The 18450-nt window shown below is 39.1% G+C and overlaps 1 protein-coding gene across 1 annotated transcript; it reads right to left on the bottom strand.

The window, feature by feature from the left end:
• Positions 1-444: 444 nt before the first annotated feature.
• Positions 445-17504, bottom strand: LOC143288834 (DNA polymerase delta subunit 3-like). The gene is made up of 14 exons (XM_076597480.1): positions 17412-17504; positions 14998-15053; positions 14482-14581; positions 13860-13967; positions 13045-13109; positions 12107-12230; positions 11253-11429; positions 9895-9961; positions 9507-9591; positions 6772-6800; positions 4819-4893; positions 3325-3540; positions 1871-1968; positions 445-811 (listed from the first exon to the last, which is right to left on the bottom strand). The coding sequence occupies exons 1-14, from the start codon at positions 17472-17474 to the stop codon at positions 725-727; spliced, it is 1350 nt and encodes a 449-aa protein (XP_076453595.1). The 5' UTR covers positions 17475-17504; the 3' UTR covers positions 445-724.
• Positions 17505-18450: the final 946 nt, after the last annotated feature.

Here is an 18450-nt window from a genome sequence, read left to right as displayed (position 1 = left end):
ACTAGTATCAACTAACAGAAAGACGGAATCAAATAAGGTGTCAAATTTAACAGGGTTTCTGATCGAAACCTTGATATATTAACACATTTCTGAGCAAGCAAAATTTGTTGCTGCCCATGGACCAAGAAATAGTGACTCTATCAGTCAACGCTCTTCTCTGTGTTGCATAAAGTCCTCGCTTCGCTGCAATTTTGACAAAAAAGTTTGAAGCACTGCATTCACAGGACGTTCAGAGGTTGGTTTTCCCCTGACACTCCTGCATGGCGAAGTCCCACTTTCGTCCGTTGTTCACAGTGCAGAAGCTAGAAGCTCAGCTCACATGGGTGTTTGTAATTTTGAGAATAACTAAAAAGTTACTGCATAGTGCTCTTACACACAGTGCTCTTCATATACAAGCTCGACATAAAATCTCCTTTAGTAGTGTTCATAAAATTATTGAGATGGTTGGGGATGGGTGCGGGGGGGTGGAATGAAAAAAAAAAAAGAAAGTCAAAGCTTCTCCTATGGAAGGGGCAACTGCCAACAGTGCTTTCAACAAGCAATACTAATTAGAAAGAAAATAACAGCAACAGCTGATGACTAAGGGTCACCGTTATATCTTTCTCAGGAGCATCTTGACAGCAGACTACTCTCTTTCAATCCCCATGCATATCTTCCATTTAATCATGTAGACAACAACAACAAATCATCGTGCTTTCCCCTAAGTAATAAGCAAAAGTGGAAATCACTTCTTCTTGAAGAAAGACATGAGAGATGTCTGCTTGCCCTTCACTGGTGATGTCTTCTTCTGTGGACTGGCTTTCTTTGCAGGCTGCAACATACAACAGGTCACACAATTACAAGGATGTGAGAGGCAGAGGTTTGTGCTAGCCAATCAAACGCCATTTCCAGCTGGAGATAATTACTCATTCACAATGGCCACCATTCCTGAGATATGTAAATTATCTTGCCAACCTATTGTGCATTAGCAATGTTATTTTCTTGCATGTTTGTTGTTTGATGCAGCTTTCTGGGACGTTTTCGTTCACACAACCAATACCTCGCAAAGATCAGCATGATACCCGCATACAAGGGAACACAGATGAAACAACACACAAGAAATGTTCCGCCACAAAGGATTAAACAAGATCTGACAGAGTCAGAGAGAAGCTGAGACAAAAGCTTGAACTAACAGGAACATATCAGTCACAACGAAGTTGATGTGCATGCTGAGTAAAATGTACCAGTACCACAAACAAACTGTGTTTCAAGACAAAGCAGAACTTCCATATATCCACAGTTTTCGCTGTTATCTATCCTGTTAGTGCTGTGGGCAGCCTGTCTGCCATGGGCTCTGCCTCAGGTTTGATCAACTTCACTGGCAAACATAAACAGGACTTTGCTCTGCTGAAAAAAAGGCATTTTCTGAAGTGATGCATGCACAAATCCAACACTATCAAGACACCTTCCCTCCTATCAAGCCCCCACCCATATATCCACCTGGTATGAAAGTCTTTGTGAAGCTATGAATTTAGCAATCAAAATACAAGTGAAGCACCGACCTTCACTTTGGGGGTCTCAGCCAAAGGAAACTATCCACAATGCCGCCACAAATACCTTGTCAACAGTCATACACAGATGACAGCAGATAACAAGGAATGATGTATATAGGAAGGAAAACAGGACGGTTATCTGGGCAAGAAAAGGATTTATCAAAGGACATCTTTCTTACTATGCTCTATCCTTGACAGCTGTTAAAAACTTGTTGACAAACAGATTTGTGGTCTTCCAAAACAAACAACGATGTAAAGCAAAGGATGCTATTGACAATGACGACTGTGGACTCAAATATTTTTTTAAGTGCACTCTTTAGTCACTGCTCCGAACTCACAGCAGGTTCAGGCTTTTTCTTGGGTGCTGCCTTCTTCTTCGCTTCCTCCTCCACCTCTGACGCATCAGTCGACTCGCTCTCCCACACCTTCTCTGTCACTGTGAACACACACAATTCACCCTTACACACTAAACACCAACGGGAATATTACAGCACAAAAATTCACTGTTTTTGAAACTGAATTTCCATATCCCTACAAGTATGACATTATGTGCTCCAGAACCAAAATTCAGTTTAAAAATAGTAAAGCATTTAAATTGATAACAACAAAACCAGGTTCAAAACAACAATCATCTATAAAAAAACAAAACATCCAAACATAAAAACTGTCCTCCACATTCACACTAGGATTACACAAAGCATACTGATCTCCCACACCACAGCAAGGATAACACCAGCTTTTGATGATTACAGTTCTTCCCATCACACCAACTACCACGGTATTAAAACCCAATTTATACATACCCTTATAACAACAACAAAAATGAAAATCTCCCCTACTCCAACAAGAAAAACAAAAGATAAACAAATTTGTTATTTACTTAAAGAAAAGAAGAAAAAAAGAAAAAAAAAAGAAAAGAACAAGTCACACATGAAATGCCTGTCAAGTGTATGACAATACTTCAGTTTATCAATGGGCTGCTGTGAAAGAGCCAAACCCTGTCCAAGGAAAGGGACACAATCTGTCATTTCACAACCAAAGTAAGGCAAGTGACTGTGACTGCTGATCGCTCTGTGCACGTCAACTGAATAAAAAGTAGGAAAAAACAACAACAACAGAGTGTGTCATTTCCAGGTTGCCCAACAGAGAAATCTTTCATCAAAACCATGCAACAGACTGTAACAGCAAAGTACTGATGTCAGTATCTCACTGTCAGATGTGTTGCCAAAGCCAACCAACATTACTCACTGAGCCCTTCACCCGTGCATCACTCTGCCATCAAAGTTTCAACGGTTCTCACATTCACACACACATAAGCATAAACCACAATGAAAGGAAACTTCTACAGTACATCCGGATGTGTCCACATGTAATGTGAATGAAATACAGTATATTTTGTGCATATTTTTTTTTTTCATCTGCAGCAATACAGCATGGAAGCCAGCTGAAGCTGTAAACTCCCCAGGGTTAAATGGGTTAACACGCATCACTATGTCAAGTGGCCTCAAGTTGCACGTTGATACTGTAACTGAGTGTTAGTTCCATACAAATTACTGGTGTTTGAACTTGTGACACAATGAGCCTGGATGAAACGGCACAATGGGGGCCCTGTAAAGATTAAAAAAAAAAAAGAAAAAAAAAAGCCACAAACAAGAGCTACACTAAGTGGGGTAAGAAATATACAAATACATGTATACAAACACACACAAACGCACAATTTTACACACATACGTGTTTAAACGCACAAATACATCTCCCTGTGAAACCCAACCCCCCACCCACACCCACTCACCCATAAACCCATCCTCATCCAGGTATGTCTTGGGCACCAGTTTCCGTCGGCGCCGTCGCTGTTTGCTGCTGTTGGCCGGTCGGTCTTCCTGAGGAGGGGAGGCCTCTCTCGGCCGTTTTTCTGGCGTCTTTTTGCTGGGTACAGGGGGCTCTGGCTCTGGGGATGGTTCCCTCACTGGGCTGGGCACAGGGCTTTCTTCTTGTATCTCCATTTCCTCTGTAGAAATGTTGTTTTTCAAATCCAAATAAAAAGCCTGAGAATGCCATTGCTTACCATATTTTAAATTTGATTTAAATTTTTAAAAAAGTGTTGAAAAAAAAAAGAAAGTCATGGAAGAAAAGCAGGCTAACCAAATAAACAAACAGATGAAAGGAAACACCTATGATGGCCTAGAGGTAACACGTCCACCTAGGAAGCGAGAGAATCTGAGCACACTGGTTCGAATAACGGCTCACCCACCGATATTTTCTCCCCCCCCACTAGACCTTGAGTGGTGGTCTGGACGCTAGTAATTCGGAAGAGACGATAAACCGAGGTCCCGTGTGCAGCATGCACTTAATAAACGTAAAAGAACCCACAGCAACAAAAGGGTTGTTCCTGGCAAATTTCTGTAGAAAAATCCACTTTGATAGGAAAAACAAATTAAATTGCACGCAGGGGGGAAAAAAAGGGTGGCACTGTGGTGTAGCGATGTGCTCTCCATGGGGAGAGCAGCACGAATTTCACACAGAGAAATCTGTTGTGATAAACAGAAATACAAATGCAACACACACACACACCCATAATATGTGAATGTGAAGGGGTGGGGTGGTGTATTTATGCTTAAGCACATGTGTTTGTGTGTTTTCGTGTGAAACAGAAATACAACTGTGTATTTCATTATCACACTATTCTTGTATACATTTGCATGAATGAAGTGGGTGTGGTGTATAAGTGCTCGAGCATATGTGTTTGTGTGTGTTCGTGTGAAACAGAAACACAACTGTGTATTTTTTGTTTGGTTGGCTGGTGGTTGTTTATTTCTGGTTGGTTTGTTCCTGGTTTTAGAAGGCTAAATGTAAGAAAGCAATTGTTTTTTTGTTTAATTTACCAACATGAAATAAAATTTTCTTTTACAACAGAAAAAAAGAAAGAAAAAGATTAATGATGCCTGGAAGTGTAAATCATGGAGGAGGGAAATGAAACAGAAGAAAGAAGGGGAGCAACACAGGAGAGGATGACAAGAGACAAAGAACAAGTGAAGAAGAAAAAAAAATATTAAAAGATGAATATGACAAAGACAAAGAAGAAGACAACAATGAACAAGATAACTAGGAAAATGACACAGTAAAGGCAATGACACATAAGTGAAGACAGCGAAAGAAGTCAACAAAGATAGAAGACCAGAAGATGTTGACAAACTTCAACACGATGCATGGGACAGAATGAGAGACACAGAGTGACCCAGCGACAGACAGATAAGAGACAAACCACCAGAACACACACAATCCTTACCATCTTCACTACTGCTGTCAAACAGATCATTCTTTATTCTGCGTCGTCGCTTCTTCTCTGGCTGGTCATCTGAATCTGTGATAAATCAGATGAAGTTATTAAAACAGGTGCACTGACTTCACTGTAAATAAAACATGCCATATCACTGTCAACAAAACAAAGGACACACTTTCAAGATAATGATGCTTTAATGCTATCAACAGCGGAACAATTCAAACTTATGATGTGAAATCTATTTTGTGACCGCCCAAAAAAGTAAAATTTCTAAGAAAAAGAAAATTTGTATCTGCACAATCATATTCAAACCATTCAAAGAGAAAAAAAGACCACCAATGGCAAATTCACCACCATATCATAATCCCTTAAACTAAAAATAAATAAATAAAATAAAATAACAGTTTTGTTTGCAAGTGGAGAAAAAACATTGCTGATAAAGAAGAAGAAGAAAAAAGAAATCATGTAACATTCATCATGAAATAATACCAGCAAAATTTATTCCAGAAACTGTTACACTGATTTAGGAAAAGATCATGCGAAACAACATACCACACTACACCAAATTTCTTAATCTTTTTAAAGGCTTTGTGTATGCAGTCTAGTCTGAAAGACCTACATCACATACAGTAAGCAATGAGACAACAGTCTACTGTAATATAACTTCTTTTTTTTCTCAAGATCAAACTAATTCATTTCCAAGAGTCATTTAAAACCCTTTGTTCCAACACATTTCCTGCAATTCTACTGGCTCCCCCAACCCCCCCAACTTTTCTAACTTCATTTTTTCAAAAAAGGTGAAAGGCTAAAAATACTGAAGAAGAGGTGCAATGACAAATGACATCCACAGACTGGAGTGATGGCTTAGAGGTAACGCATCCGCCTAGGAAGCGAGAGAATCTGAGTGCACTGGTTCGAATCCCGGCAGAGTCGCCAGTATTTTCTCCCCCTCCACTAGACCTTGAGTCGTGGTTTGGACGCGAGTAATTCGGATGGATGATAAACCGAGGTTCTGTGTGCAGCATGCACTTAGTGCACGTAAAAGAACCCATGACAACAAAAGGGTTGTCCCTGGCATAATTCTGTAGAAAAATCCACTTTGATAGCAAAACAAAAAAACCCAAAAAAACTGCGGGCAGGAAAAAACACACACACAAAAAAAGGGTGGCGCTCTCAGTGTAGCGATGCGCTCTCCCTGGGGAGAGCAGCCTGAATTTCACACAGAGAAATGTGTTGTGACAAAAACGAGTAATACAACAATACTTGAGCAAAAGTGTGTATTGTTTACCTCCCATGTTATGACAACAGTAAATATAGGTTGGAGATGGATTTCTCTCCTACATTTGCTAAGTGTGTGGGGATTTATCTTGTCATAATAAATTTGCTACGTCTGTAAGGATTTATTTCATATTAAATTTACCTAGTCTGCGGTGATTTTAAATTTGCCTAGTCTGTGGCGATTTATTTCTTTGTAATATATTCACGAAGTCTATGAGGATTTGTCTCCTCCTAAAGGTGTTAAACCTGTCTACTCCTTAATTTGTTTAATCTGTATGGATGTAATCCCTCTTTAAATATAATTGCTAAGTTTGTGGGGATTATCTTATATTCAATTTACTGAGTATGTGGGGATATATCTACTAAATCTTTTAAGTCTATAGAGATTTATGTCCTTATAATAAATCTGCTAAGTCTGGGGATTCATCTACTAAATTTGCTATATCTGTGTGTGTGTGTGTGTGTGCTAGGTCTGTGAGGATTGATCTCCACATAATATTTGTTATGTATGTCAATATTTATTGCCTCACAAACTGGCCACTATAGTCTTACTGTTCAGGCTAAATGAGAGAAAAAGCCACAGCCACATGTTTTTACTTCCAGAATACTCAATGTTATTACCACAAAACATTTACCATTCCCGCCACCCTGAACCGTCCCCCCCAAAAAAGCCATATGTACCTGAGTCCTCTTTGGGCCTTGATTTTTTACTGCAAGAGACAGACAAAATGTAGGAGTTAAAATTCTAATTTACACAACAAAGTAATTTCACAAAAAGCAAGTTGAGTGAGCGTGCATGTATTCATGTGTTCGGGCATGTTTGTGTGGGGGGGTGGTGGGAGGGGGTTGTTCCCACCTGTGTACATACACATGGGTGTATACGCATGTATGGTTGGTTGTCCTGGAAACAAACTGAAAAGCAGGTGATTTAAAAATGGGTTTGATTTGATTACTGTTCCATGTTTTCAAATGCTGATATCACATCCATAAGCGAATATATTTCATAGTTTTAGCTGTAAAGGACAGAAGTCTTTTACCTGGCAAAAACATCATCATATCAGGAATGGTCAAGCAAAAATACCCATCATCAACAGACAGGAAGAAAGAAGCAGACACAGATTTTAGCATGAATACATTTTTTTTGCACTCATACACACCCAAAGGGCAAAAAAAAAATCCATAGAGATAACATATCATTCACATTCAAAATCTCCATGATAAATGAGAAGCATGGCAAAAGATCTGCTTTGGAAAATTATAACAATGGTATAGTGTATAATATCCAACGCCCTTAACCCCTAGGCTGCCTATATGACAAGATAATTCATACTATTCAGAATAGTCAGACTTCTCCCTGGATTACATTGAGTTCACTGACAAAAATAGAATAGAAATAGAATAGCATAGACTAGAATATGTCTTTATTACCAAGTGTACCGGGGTCACAAAGAATATTGAGGAGGACAGTACATAACAATGTACAAACACAAATCGAAAATCACACACAAACACTGATACAGAAATTAGGATACATACAAGCGCATATCAATATAAAAACTTGTGCATACTCACACATGCACGCACTGCACACACACACACACACTGATTGCACAATTCGAGTTATCAGACTGGATTTGTTTGAGAGACAGGGCATTGACTGCTTTTGGGAAAAAGCTATTGGCGAAGCGATTGGTTTTTGTCCAAATACTTCTGTACCGTCGACCAGAGGGGAGCATCTTGAAAATCCCAGAAGCTGGATGTGATTCATCCTGGCTGATTGATTTTGCTTTTTTGAGTAGCCGCTTATAATAAATGTCTTCTAGGACACAGTGAGCGATTTTCTTGGCACTCAGCCAATGCGATCTGATGAGAACTGGATAAAGTGACTGTGTGAGAGGGATGAAAAGGAGGGCCAAGATACGACTATCAGTGAGTGATGCCAGCTGTACAGCTATAGCAGACGACAGAAAGTGCCTAAATTATTAGCAGGACACAGTGTGAGCTATTTTCTTGCAACTCAGCTAATGTGGTTTGATGAGAACTAGTTAAAGTGACTGTGTGAGAGGGATGAAGAGGAGGCGGCGTGGAGACTGAGGGGGCGAGGCCTCACATCTATGTTTTCCTTGCAGCAGTCACAATGCATTGTGTATCTGTCTCTTTTTGTATTGTGGTTGTTCTAGTATAATTTGTGTGTTTAGGTATTATCCATTTGTCCAGAAAATATGATATTTTAGTGCAAATTACCTGACTAATGTTTGCAGTGAACAAGATGAAAATGTGACAAAAAACAGAACACTGATTTCAAAACAACAGCAAGTCATTAAAAATATATAAAATGGGAAAACATCCTGTGTTTTGTATTCTTTATTCATCTACCTTTCAGAAAATATATACTTTTATGGGTCTTTCTCCAATAACAAAGAACACAGAATTTTTTTAAAATACATACCTGTTTTTTTGGGGGAAAAAATCCTGGCAAATGGATTTCACTTAAATCTTATTTCCCTGGCATCGAAGGGTTAACATACACAAAACAAGCATTCAAAACAAAACAACAAACAAAAAACAACAACAACACTCACACACACGCATACATATATATAACTAAAAGAATATGTACTAATAAGAATGTCTGTAATGCAATGTGAAGTACTTAACAATAATCTTACCAGGTATTCAAATTTAAAGGTTAGAGGTCAGACAAAAGGGTTTTTATTATCTTTTTCCTTCTCACAGTTAGGTCAGGCTTGCAGCCACCACAATTTTCAAGATGCAATGTAATAAACCCAATATTCTTTCTGCAAGGATTATTCTCTTACTCTATCTTTTTTTTCCTTTCTGTTTGTAAGTTTTTGTTTTGGGAAAACAAATAAACATAAAGCACTTGTCAAAAGCTAAAAATCTGCCAAACCATTCTTCAGACATACCATGCAATATAAACACATTATTTTCTCAGTAATGTTTTCATTTGCAAGTTAAATTGAACATGGACCTACATAAAAAGAATCCTTTCTAAAGAAACTGAATCTGGACCTATATGTAAAAATAAAATAATATTTTCACTATGCAGGAGTTGACACCATTTTAACAAAATCCTGCACTTCAAATATGGTCTTGATTATTCCTCTGATATGGTGCACAAATGATCCTTAGTTTTCAGTTTCAACCAGTTTTCAGTATCCTGACAGTTCAGCATCTACTTCTACTAAGGGGGGTTTGTATTTAACTCACAGTTTGGTTAAATATATCTGCCATGTCAAACTGATGCAAACAATGCCTATTGGTTCGTTCTGTTTAGCCAGAATATGTGGCTCACACACACACACACAAACACGCACACACACACACACAATGTGGACAAAACACAAAGAGAAGACCAGGGGAAAAGACCGCAGCTGTGACTCATCTGATCTCACCTTTTTGTTTCAGAACTTGTTTTGTCTTTCCTCTCCTTGGAAACTGTAGTCTCTTTCTTCTCTTCTGCGGGTGCTTTAGCTTTAGCTGCACACATGATGACACTGATTAGAAACCATCATCTCTGCCATCACCAAATCTGGAAAAATCAATAAGTACAACAAAAAAACATAACAAAAAAGACCATCAACAGGAGAACAAATAATCTGCAATCTTAACCAACAGTATAAACAAGTTAACCATAAGCCATTTCATACTAACCGGAACTAATGTCAAAATCATGTTTACAAATCTGAAACTTTTAATCAAAATGTTCAGTACTATCAAATAAGGACAGGACAAAAATCTTGAATGTTATTCACACACACACACACACATTCTGTATCTCACCCGCTGGTTTTGCATTCGCAAATAAGTCCATTACACCACCCTTCTTGTTCTTAGCTGCAGGCTTGTTCTGCAAAACATACACACACATGAACAGCACACCTACAGCATAAAAAAATATATATACACAAACACATACATACACACAACATACACAGCTGCATGTAAAACGTCCAGAGCGCAAGACCGATGACATACAGAACCAGGTCACAACACATGCTGGCTTTCAGGAACCACTCTTGGCAACAGTGTTGTAAGTAAGACAACAGCCATGGTCTGTCTATGTCACTCCTCCCCACCATCCCAGCAGGAAACTATAAAGGGTGGCAGATGAAGAGACAAGCTAAGAGGACGAACTGGACAGACAACTTGAGAGAAACGACAGTTCTGGAAATGTCAGCAGTGACTGAGAGGCAAAAGACAGGCTTAGTTGGAAGACACTGGTCGCTGGTGTGTGCATGAGTGAGTGTGCACTCATGACATGAACGTGCGCGTATGTGTTGTTCCAATCAATGCACTAACAAAATGACACATCAGACACTGTATGAAAACACATGTTTATAGTTCTTTCCCAACTCATGCACTCTTTCACAACATTAAAACCACGTATCAGAAACAAAACCAACACATTTTCATAATTTTTTTTAAGCTCATGCACTGTTTCATATGATATATAACTAATGTACACCTGCATAGCGCCCTTTCTCAGTGCAAAGGGCGCTTTACATGAAAGAAAAAGTACAGATTACATGAACCACTCAGAACCACTCTTTCTCTCCATCTCCCCCTCCCTCCAACAATCCCCCTCCTTCTCTCATTCCTCATATATGCAAAGTGGCAGGCATGGGGCGGAGTTGTAGAAGCAGGCATGGGGCGGAGTTGTAGAAGTAGGAAACATGTTTACAGATAGGTTCTGAAGAGACAAGTTTTTAGTGAAGAGTGAAAAGCAGAGAGATGGAGTCAAATGAATGGACAGCAAAAGGCAGAGATGGAGTCAAACAAACAGCTATGTGGAAGGTTATTCCAGATACAAACAGCAAAGAGGAAAATGTGTTTACCATGTTCTTGTACTGACAGGAGGAATTTTCAGAAGGTAGCAGTCAGAGGAAGAGCGGAGAGTTCTTGATGGAGTGTAAGCACTGATGAAGTCAAATAAGAGTTGAAAGCAGAAAAACAGACTTTTCCCACACATGTATGTATTCGTACCCCCCTTTTTTTTCACCCCTGTATTTTTTTTTCTTTTAAAATAACAGAAAACAGGCAGCTGAATGTGGTTGCCTACTAAATCATCATATCATCTTGAAAAAAAAAAAAGAAAAAAGAAGAAAAACAGAGACAATGCTTCAGACACAAAGACCTACTTCCTTTGCCACTTCCTTTGTGACTGTCTCTTTCTTCTTGGTGGCTTCAGCATCTTTGTTCTTACTGGACTGGGCAAACATGGATGCAATGCTGCCTTTGGGTTCCGGTTTCTTCCCTTTGCTGCCCTGGGGCCCAACGCTGGCTGATTTATCTGCTCCTGATCCATTCATCGGCTTCTGTTTACAGGAAATAGCAATAGAAGAGGTATAATCCTTGAAATATGTAAGTTTGGATAGGAGAAAGAAAAATTAGGCTGGTTTGCTAAAAATGTGACTCTTACACTAGAAGGATTCATGATTATTTTTTCTCACTTGTTAAAAACAACCGTAACAAATCAATAAATAAATAATCACACCCACACGGCAAATACAAATATGCAGATAAAAAAAGCAAGACACATCCTGTTTTCTGTTGTAGTTGAAGAAATTAATAAAATGTTCCTTTTTTCTTTAAAAAAAACAACAATAAAGAAAAAAAAAAACCCAGAAAGAGGGCAAACAAAAAATTACCTCAAATAAAAAGAAAGTTCAAGTGAAGAAAAAAATCAATGGGGGATCATCAGTCACTGAAAAGAAATCAGGATCATGTATAAACATTTTGTGGATTTCCATGGTCATTTAGTTTCCTTCCCAAAGGAATTCCACTTAACTTAATTTTGACTTTTCTGCATGAGCAGGGTAGTATTTTGCACAGGACAGGAATCAGACCCCTGTCATGAGTCTGCACCAGTGGGTCACAGCAAAGTGAGAATATCAAACTCCATTTAATAACAAAAAAAAAAAAAAGGGCTACGACCAAAAAGAATACAAAGGATTCACCATCTCATTTCCAACACTCTTGTGATTCTGCATACCTGTGCATCCCCCTTGCCACCCTTGTCAGTGCTCTGAGAGCTGCGTGGTTTGTCTGGTGATGCTGTTTTCCTGGTCGGCTGACTGCGAGGGACTGCGGCACGCTGGCAGTGTATGCTGCTGTACCTGACAGAACACCACGTACACTGTTATTGTGCTGGCATCAATACCACACTGGCTACCAGATTTTACTGTAAAATATTAACAATGTGTCTCGCTGTATACTATGCAGACAATTTATAAAATGTTCTGTTTTTTCTGTTATGAACATAAAGTACACCATGAAGACAATCTATACAATATAACACCATGCAGACAATCTATACAATGTTTTTTTCTGCAATGAACAGTAAGCATAACATGCAGACAATTCATGCCATGTCATGTGCTTTTCTGCTATGAATATAAAGTGTAACAAGAAAACAGTTCTTACAATGTTCCATTCAGGAAAAACATGGAACCCTTTGGAAGCATTTTGCTCAACACATCCATCAGTTACATCAATGTGCACCAGTGCTTTTGATTTTTGCCTGACACCACCATCATATTGTAATTGTTACTAAAGAAGAAAATGAACAAATCAACATAATCACACAGCTGTGGAAGTAAAATGTGGGAGAAAATATGTTACATTCTAACACAATTCTGTGTAGATACTTTAAATAATGATTGTCAGCAGCTGAGGAAATTGAATATTTCCGCTTTTTTCCCCTGACAGTGCTGTTACATCCATTTTGGGGAAAAAAAGTGCATAACATGAAAACTGTACACACAAAAAACTATTCTTAAACTTATGTGGAATATGTGAAGTTTCAATTAAGTCATTTTACTTTTGTTGAAATGTGTTCAGACTGTGTTAAAACTGTTTAAACAATTAAAGGCAGTCTGACTTTGCTTTCAAGTGCGTTCATACATCCTGAAGACATGAACTTGGTCTTACTTGTTGCAGTCTGGCAGATTCTCTCGAACCCCTTCATAATCTGTCATGTACAGCGAGTTTGAATCCTGGAGAACAGCAGAAAAAGATCAAAGACAAGATGACATGAATGATCAACTGAAAAAAAATCTATGCATTTATGTAATAACAATAATATCAATGTACATTTATATAGTGCTCACTCTGTGGCTCTACGCACCTTTAACAATTCATGAATACCTATTTTCAATAAGACACAGAAATTTAATTTAAAAAATGATTAGATACAAACTCACTAACCATTTATAACTGTTAACATTCATGACTCACACAGCTCTCTGACCTCACCCCCATTATGAAATGTTAAGATACAAACTCACGGAAAGTTGGACTCACTCCGCTCTCTCACCTTACCCCCATAACAAGATGCCAAAATACGAACTTGCTAAATTAACTGTTAAAAAAACCCAATACAACAACAACACAATGTAGCACCCTGTATACATAGTCAATAAAAAGATATATAAAAAGATGGAATGGTGTCACAGCTGCCTTAATTTTCTTTTATTCAAGCCACTCAACCCAACTTTATCTCTCCCCCCTTTTTCATTGCCTATGCGCATGTCAATCAATGACCTGAATTATTCACATGGTTTGTAAGTACACTAAGCAGAATTTATAAAGCTAGGCATCACAACACTGCAAGTACACAAAAACATTTCTTGGATAATTAGTTTCATCGTGCAACATCAGTATCACTGGATGAAGCAGTTTAAAGCAGCCGGCACTGCACCCCCTTCCCCACCTCTCCCACCCCTCACCAAAGCCTGAGCTCTGACCTTGAGGTTCGCTCTCTGAATGCTGTAGACATGACAGCTGGTGACAGTTGACAACTGACCACGCGTGGTGTCCAGGTCCTCCTCTGTGACTACCAGACACCTGTGTTCCTGTGGAGGACAGCACACTTCGCCACTGTAGTCAAGCTGTTACACCAAATCAGTCTTACCTCAGAGTGGACATAGCATTCTCTGAAAATATAGCTCTGAAGTACTGTTCAAAATGAAAAAATGTAATCAACAAAACAGACCCTGTAATTTTTTGGCAAAACTGTCTTTCTCAAGCAAAGGTGGGCTACACTCTGACTAATCTACACAACTGCAAAATACTTGCTTCATTTAACCTTTTCAAGTGCTTTCCAATCACTTCAAATTTTATCAGAACGTTTAAGTTAAAAATAAGCTCACAATCAGCAGGTCAAGAGGGATAACCATGATCACTAACAAATTATACTGGAAAATTTATGAATTTTTAAAAGTTGAAACAAAAACAGTCTGACAAAAACAAAAACAAACACAATAATAATAAAAACAACAACAATAAAGAAACAATAACAACACAAAACATCACAACCACTATGAACTGAAACAAGAAACAAAACTTAAAAAAACAAAAATTCCAAACCAAGTGTCCATTGTCTCCCTTGGACAGTCCTGCTACAAAGTAAGTAGCATTGACGTCCTTATGTTTCTTCCTCTGCTGCTGCAGGAACGTGTACAGCAATCTGACAAACAGACCTTTTCTTGTCAACACTACAACAACTGTCTTTGTACAAAGCAAGAGACAATGTTCAATTCTAGTGGCATAGGAATTTTCACCTGAAATGTCTCATCTTAGATCCAATTAATCTTTATTAATTGTGAAAAAAAATTAAGGAGTCGGGGAGGGGGTGTGGGGGGGAATAAAACACAAAATATCTAAATACAAAGAAACATTAAAACAAATGATTAGATGCAATGCATTAGTTACAAACATCTGTTGTTATATAAAATGACATGAAAGCAAAGAGATTTGGGCCCAGGCAATAAGCAGTCTACAATAACCAAATTTCTCAAAAATTCAGTATCAGTTAAAATTGCGCACAACAGAAAAAACGAAGATGCCACAATACACACACTCAGTTATTCAAAGTCAACATACCTTTTCGCTTGATTTATGTGAATTTTCAAAGTCAGGCTGAGCCATTTGCAAGTCACCTGAAACACATGATATCACATTCACATGAACAGCGTTTCCCATGATGATGAAAGGTAAGGGTCCCAGGGACCCTCTGTGTAAATTTTGGCTGGTCCTTCCAAGATTTTTAAAGGTCACCATGTTGAATTAAAAATAACCTTTTCAACAATCACACACACATGCATAAAAGCACAGGGACAATATCTTGTCAAGTTCAAGACTTCTAAGTTCTTGCTCTCAGTCAGCCTCTCCTCAACTTCCGCTCTACACCAACCATCATTTCATCCCAGTGTCACCTGTCACTTTATCTCAGCTGCTGGTCTCTGTCATTCAAACAGAATTATAAAGTTTATTGTCACTTGTTTTCAAACTGGTTTTCATTTGTCAAGAAAATCAGAAGCTAAAATATATGTGACCCTCCACCATGAAATGAGAGAGAGAGAGAGAGAGAGAGAGAGAGTTGAAATCTGGCTGGACGGGCGCAATAGCCAAGTGGTTAAAGCGTTGGACTTTCAATATGAGGGTCCCAGGTTCGAATCACGGTGACAGTGCCTGGTGGGCACACCCAGCATGCACACCCCCGAAAACGGAGCATGGCTGCCTACATGGCGGGGTAAAAACGGGCATGCACGTAAAAGCCCACTCGTGTACATGTGAGTGTACGTGGGAGTTGCAGCCCACGAAAGCAGAAGAAGAAGAAGAAGAAGAAATCTGGCTGTACTTTTTCTTAGTTGTACATAATTCATGGCATGATTTTATTATATATACTATATAACATGAGTTATTATAGATCATTGCAACTGATGTATACTTTCATTCTCCAGCAGTCACTAGCTTTGACTGTAAAAAAAAATAACCATCTGTATACATGTAAGTTTCCTATCAACTTTATGACACAATCATTGTGTGCATACATGTAGACTCAAAAATGAACAGGTGCTGCAAATTATATAGCAATTTCTGTTTGGGCAGTTTTCTCCTTAATACATGATGTGTGTGTGTGTGTGTGTGTGTGTATGTGTGTTTGTGTGTGTGTGTGTGTGTGAGAGAGACTATGTTCTCGTTATGTCCACTATCTGTTTCTCACTTTGGTCATGTCTGTATGTGCATAAGTATATGTGTGTGTGTTGGGTTGGTGTGTGTGTACATGTGTGGGGGTGGGGGCGGGCTGGTGTGAATATGTTCATTTTATTATTTTTTACAATGTTGATGATGATGATGATTATCATCATTCATAGTAGTGGTAGAAGATGTAGTAGTATCTACAAAAAATATTTTTGGGTCATTATCGTTATTGTGGTTACTGTTGTCACAGAGAGTGAGAGACAGATTGGAAGATTGGGCAATGCCAAAGGTCTCTGCCCTTGAGTAATACAGTTTTTTACTCTTGAACCTGTGTGTGTATGCATGTACACATGTGTGAACTTTACATGTGAATGTGTACACACGTGTGATGTGTGTGTGCATGTGTGTGAGAGACAACGAGCGAGAGTGTCATCAAATGACTTGCCTATGTGCTGACTGCTACACTTAACTTCTCTTAAGTATTCCTGAAACCATCAATGAGTGTGTGTGTGTGTGTGTGTGTGTGCACGCGCGCGCATGTGTGTGTAGTATGTGTGTGTTATTTGTACACATTCTTGTCAGCTTTCATTTTTTTAACTGCTTCATTAAAAATAAAATCAATGTTTAAGTCTCAGGCTCTGTTACTCAGAACACACTGTGACCAGTCAGTGTGTCAAAAACCACACCCATTTTCATGCTCCTGCAGCATCTCACATAACTGGTTGGGGTCCACAGTGTGATAAAGCTGTTGATTATGACTGTGAAGGGGGCGGGGGGGTCGAGCCGAGAGGAGAGTGGGTGGAAAAGGGAGTATGACGACGTGAACCAGTCTTGCTGTTGTTACAGCCAGAACGTAGGTGGGGGTCCATCATAGTGAGTATCAACTCGAACACATGAAAGAGAATGGTCTGCACGTTTCTTCTTCTTCTTTTTCCCCCCCCGAAAGGCACTACTACAGCACTACTAGTGGTTTCAGTATTATTTCAAGAAATTCAACGCCTCTGTATCGCTTTTGGCGGTTTTGCGGTCTTGCAAGGTCTACGCCCGGCATTAACAAACTGAAACCGAAACCCGCCAAGACCAGTATACTGACCTGATAGATAATTACCCAAAAAAAGAAAAAAGAAAAATAGATTCCCCACTCATGATAATTCTAACATTGATAGACTGAGAAAGAGAAACGACTTCCCAACGAACTTAAGTCGGTTGCCGGAGGAGAAACAATGTAAGTCACAAATAAACGTAATACGCACACCGTGCTACATGAATGTTAGCACACTGTCAATTATCAAAACTGTACAAAAAGCACTCACTATTTTGTTTTCGTCGTGGATAAACTCATCAATGTTTTCAAGGCACAGCGAATCAGTCGCCATTTTCACTTCCCGCGATTTCACAATCACGAGTTATCGTTCTTGTTCTCATAGAGCTCGGAAGCCATAGGCAATCGAAATTGTATCTTTTTTCGAGGGGGCGGGAAGAGAGAGAGAGAGAGAGAGAGAGAGAGAGAGAGAGAGAGAGAGAGAGAGAGAGAGATACATAAACAAATCGACAGCCAGATAAATACAATCACAAAATTACAAACAGGGCGAGGCAGAGTGAGAAAAAAAATACAAAACAAGGACAGATATTGAGACAGAATGAGATAGAGAGACAGAGATAGGGGCAGTGTCATCAGTCACAGCAAAGCGAATCACAGTCACGAGTTATCGTTCTTGCTTCACGAGCTGAAAAGGCATAGGCGATCGAAATGATATTCTTTTTTTCTCTTTCGGGGGAGGAGTGGGGCAGCGGGGCGTCATATTATATCAAATATATAGGAATAGACAGACAGATAAACCACATCACAAAATAAGATATAAAAGAGAGATACTGAGACAGATTGACGAGACAGAGAAGAGATAGAGGCAGAAACAGACACCGAGAGATGAATACGGCTGGACAGAACAGACACTAACACTCCTCAGCGTCCATGGACAGAGAAGAAGCGGATGCACTTTGGGGATAATGTATGTACATTTATTTCAAGGATGTAAACGATCCACAATCTGGAACCTGGTGAAATTTTGACTCAAGCTGAGGATAGACACCGATTGGTCTGCCGTCAGTTCACCGCGCGGGCACCCTGACGGAGCCAGATGTGGACGACAACCGACCTGAGGTTTGAATTCAAATCCAAACAATGACGAACAGGGATCAAGCAAACTAACTTGCTGTCGTTGACAACACAACTGACAGACTACACCCAAACGAAGAATAAAAGAACCGAGGCCAAGTTAAAGTTAAAGGTTGAAAATGAGCATTTTTCTTAATAGTTCAACTTCATTTTCAACCGGCACTATGAATAACTGA

The sequence above is a fragment of the Babylonia areolata genome, chromosome 13 (assembly GCF_041734735.1).
Source record: "Babylonia areolata isolate BAREFJ2019XMU chromosome 13, ASM4173473v1, whole genome shotgun sequence".
In the NCBI taxonomy this organism is placed as follows: Eukaryota; Metazoa; Mollusca; class Gastropoda; order Neogastropoda; family Buccinidae; genus Babylonia; species Babylonia areolata.
The sequence above is the reverse complement of the archived record's forward strand: the minus strand, read 5'-3'. Positions and strand labels throughout refer to the sequence as shown.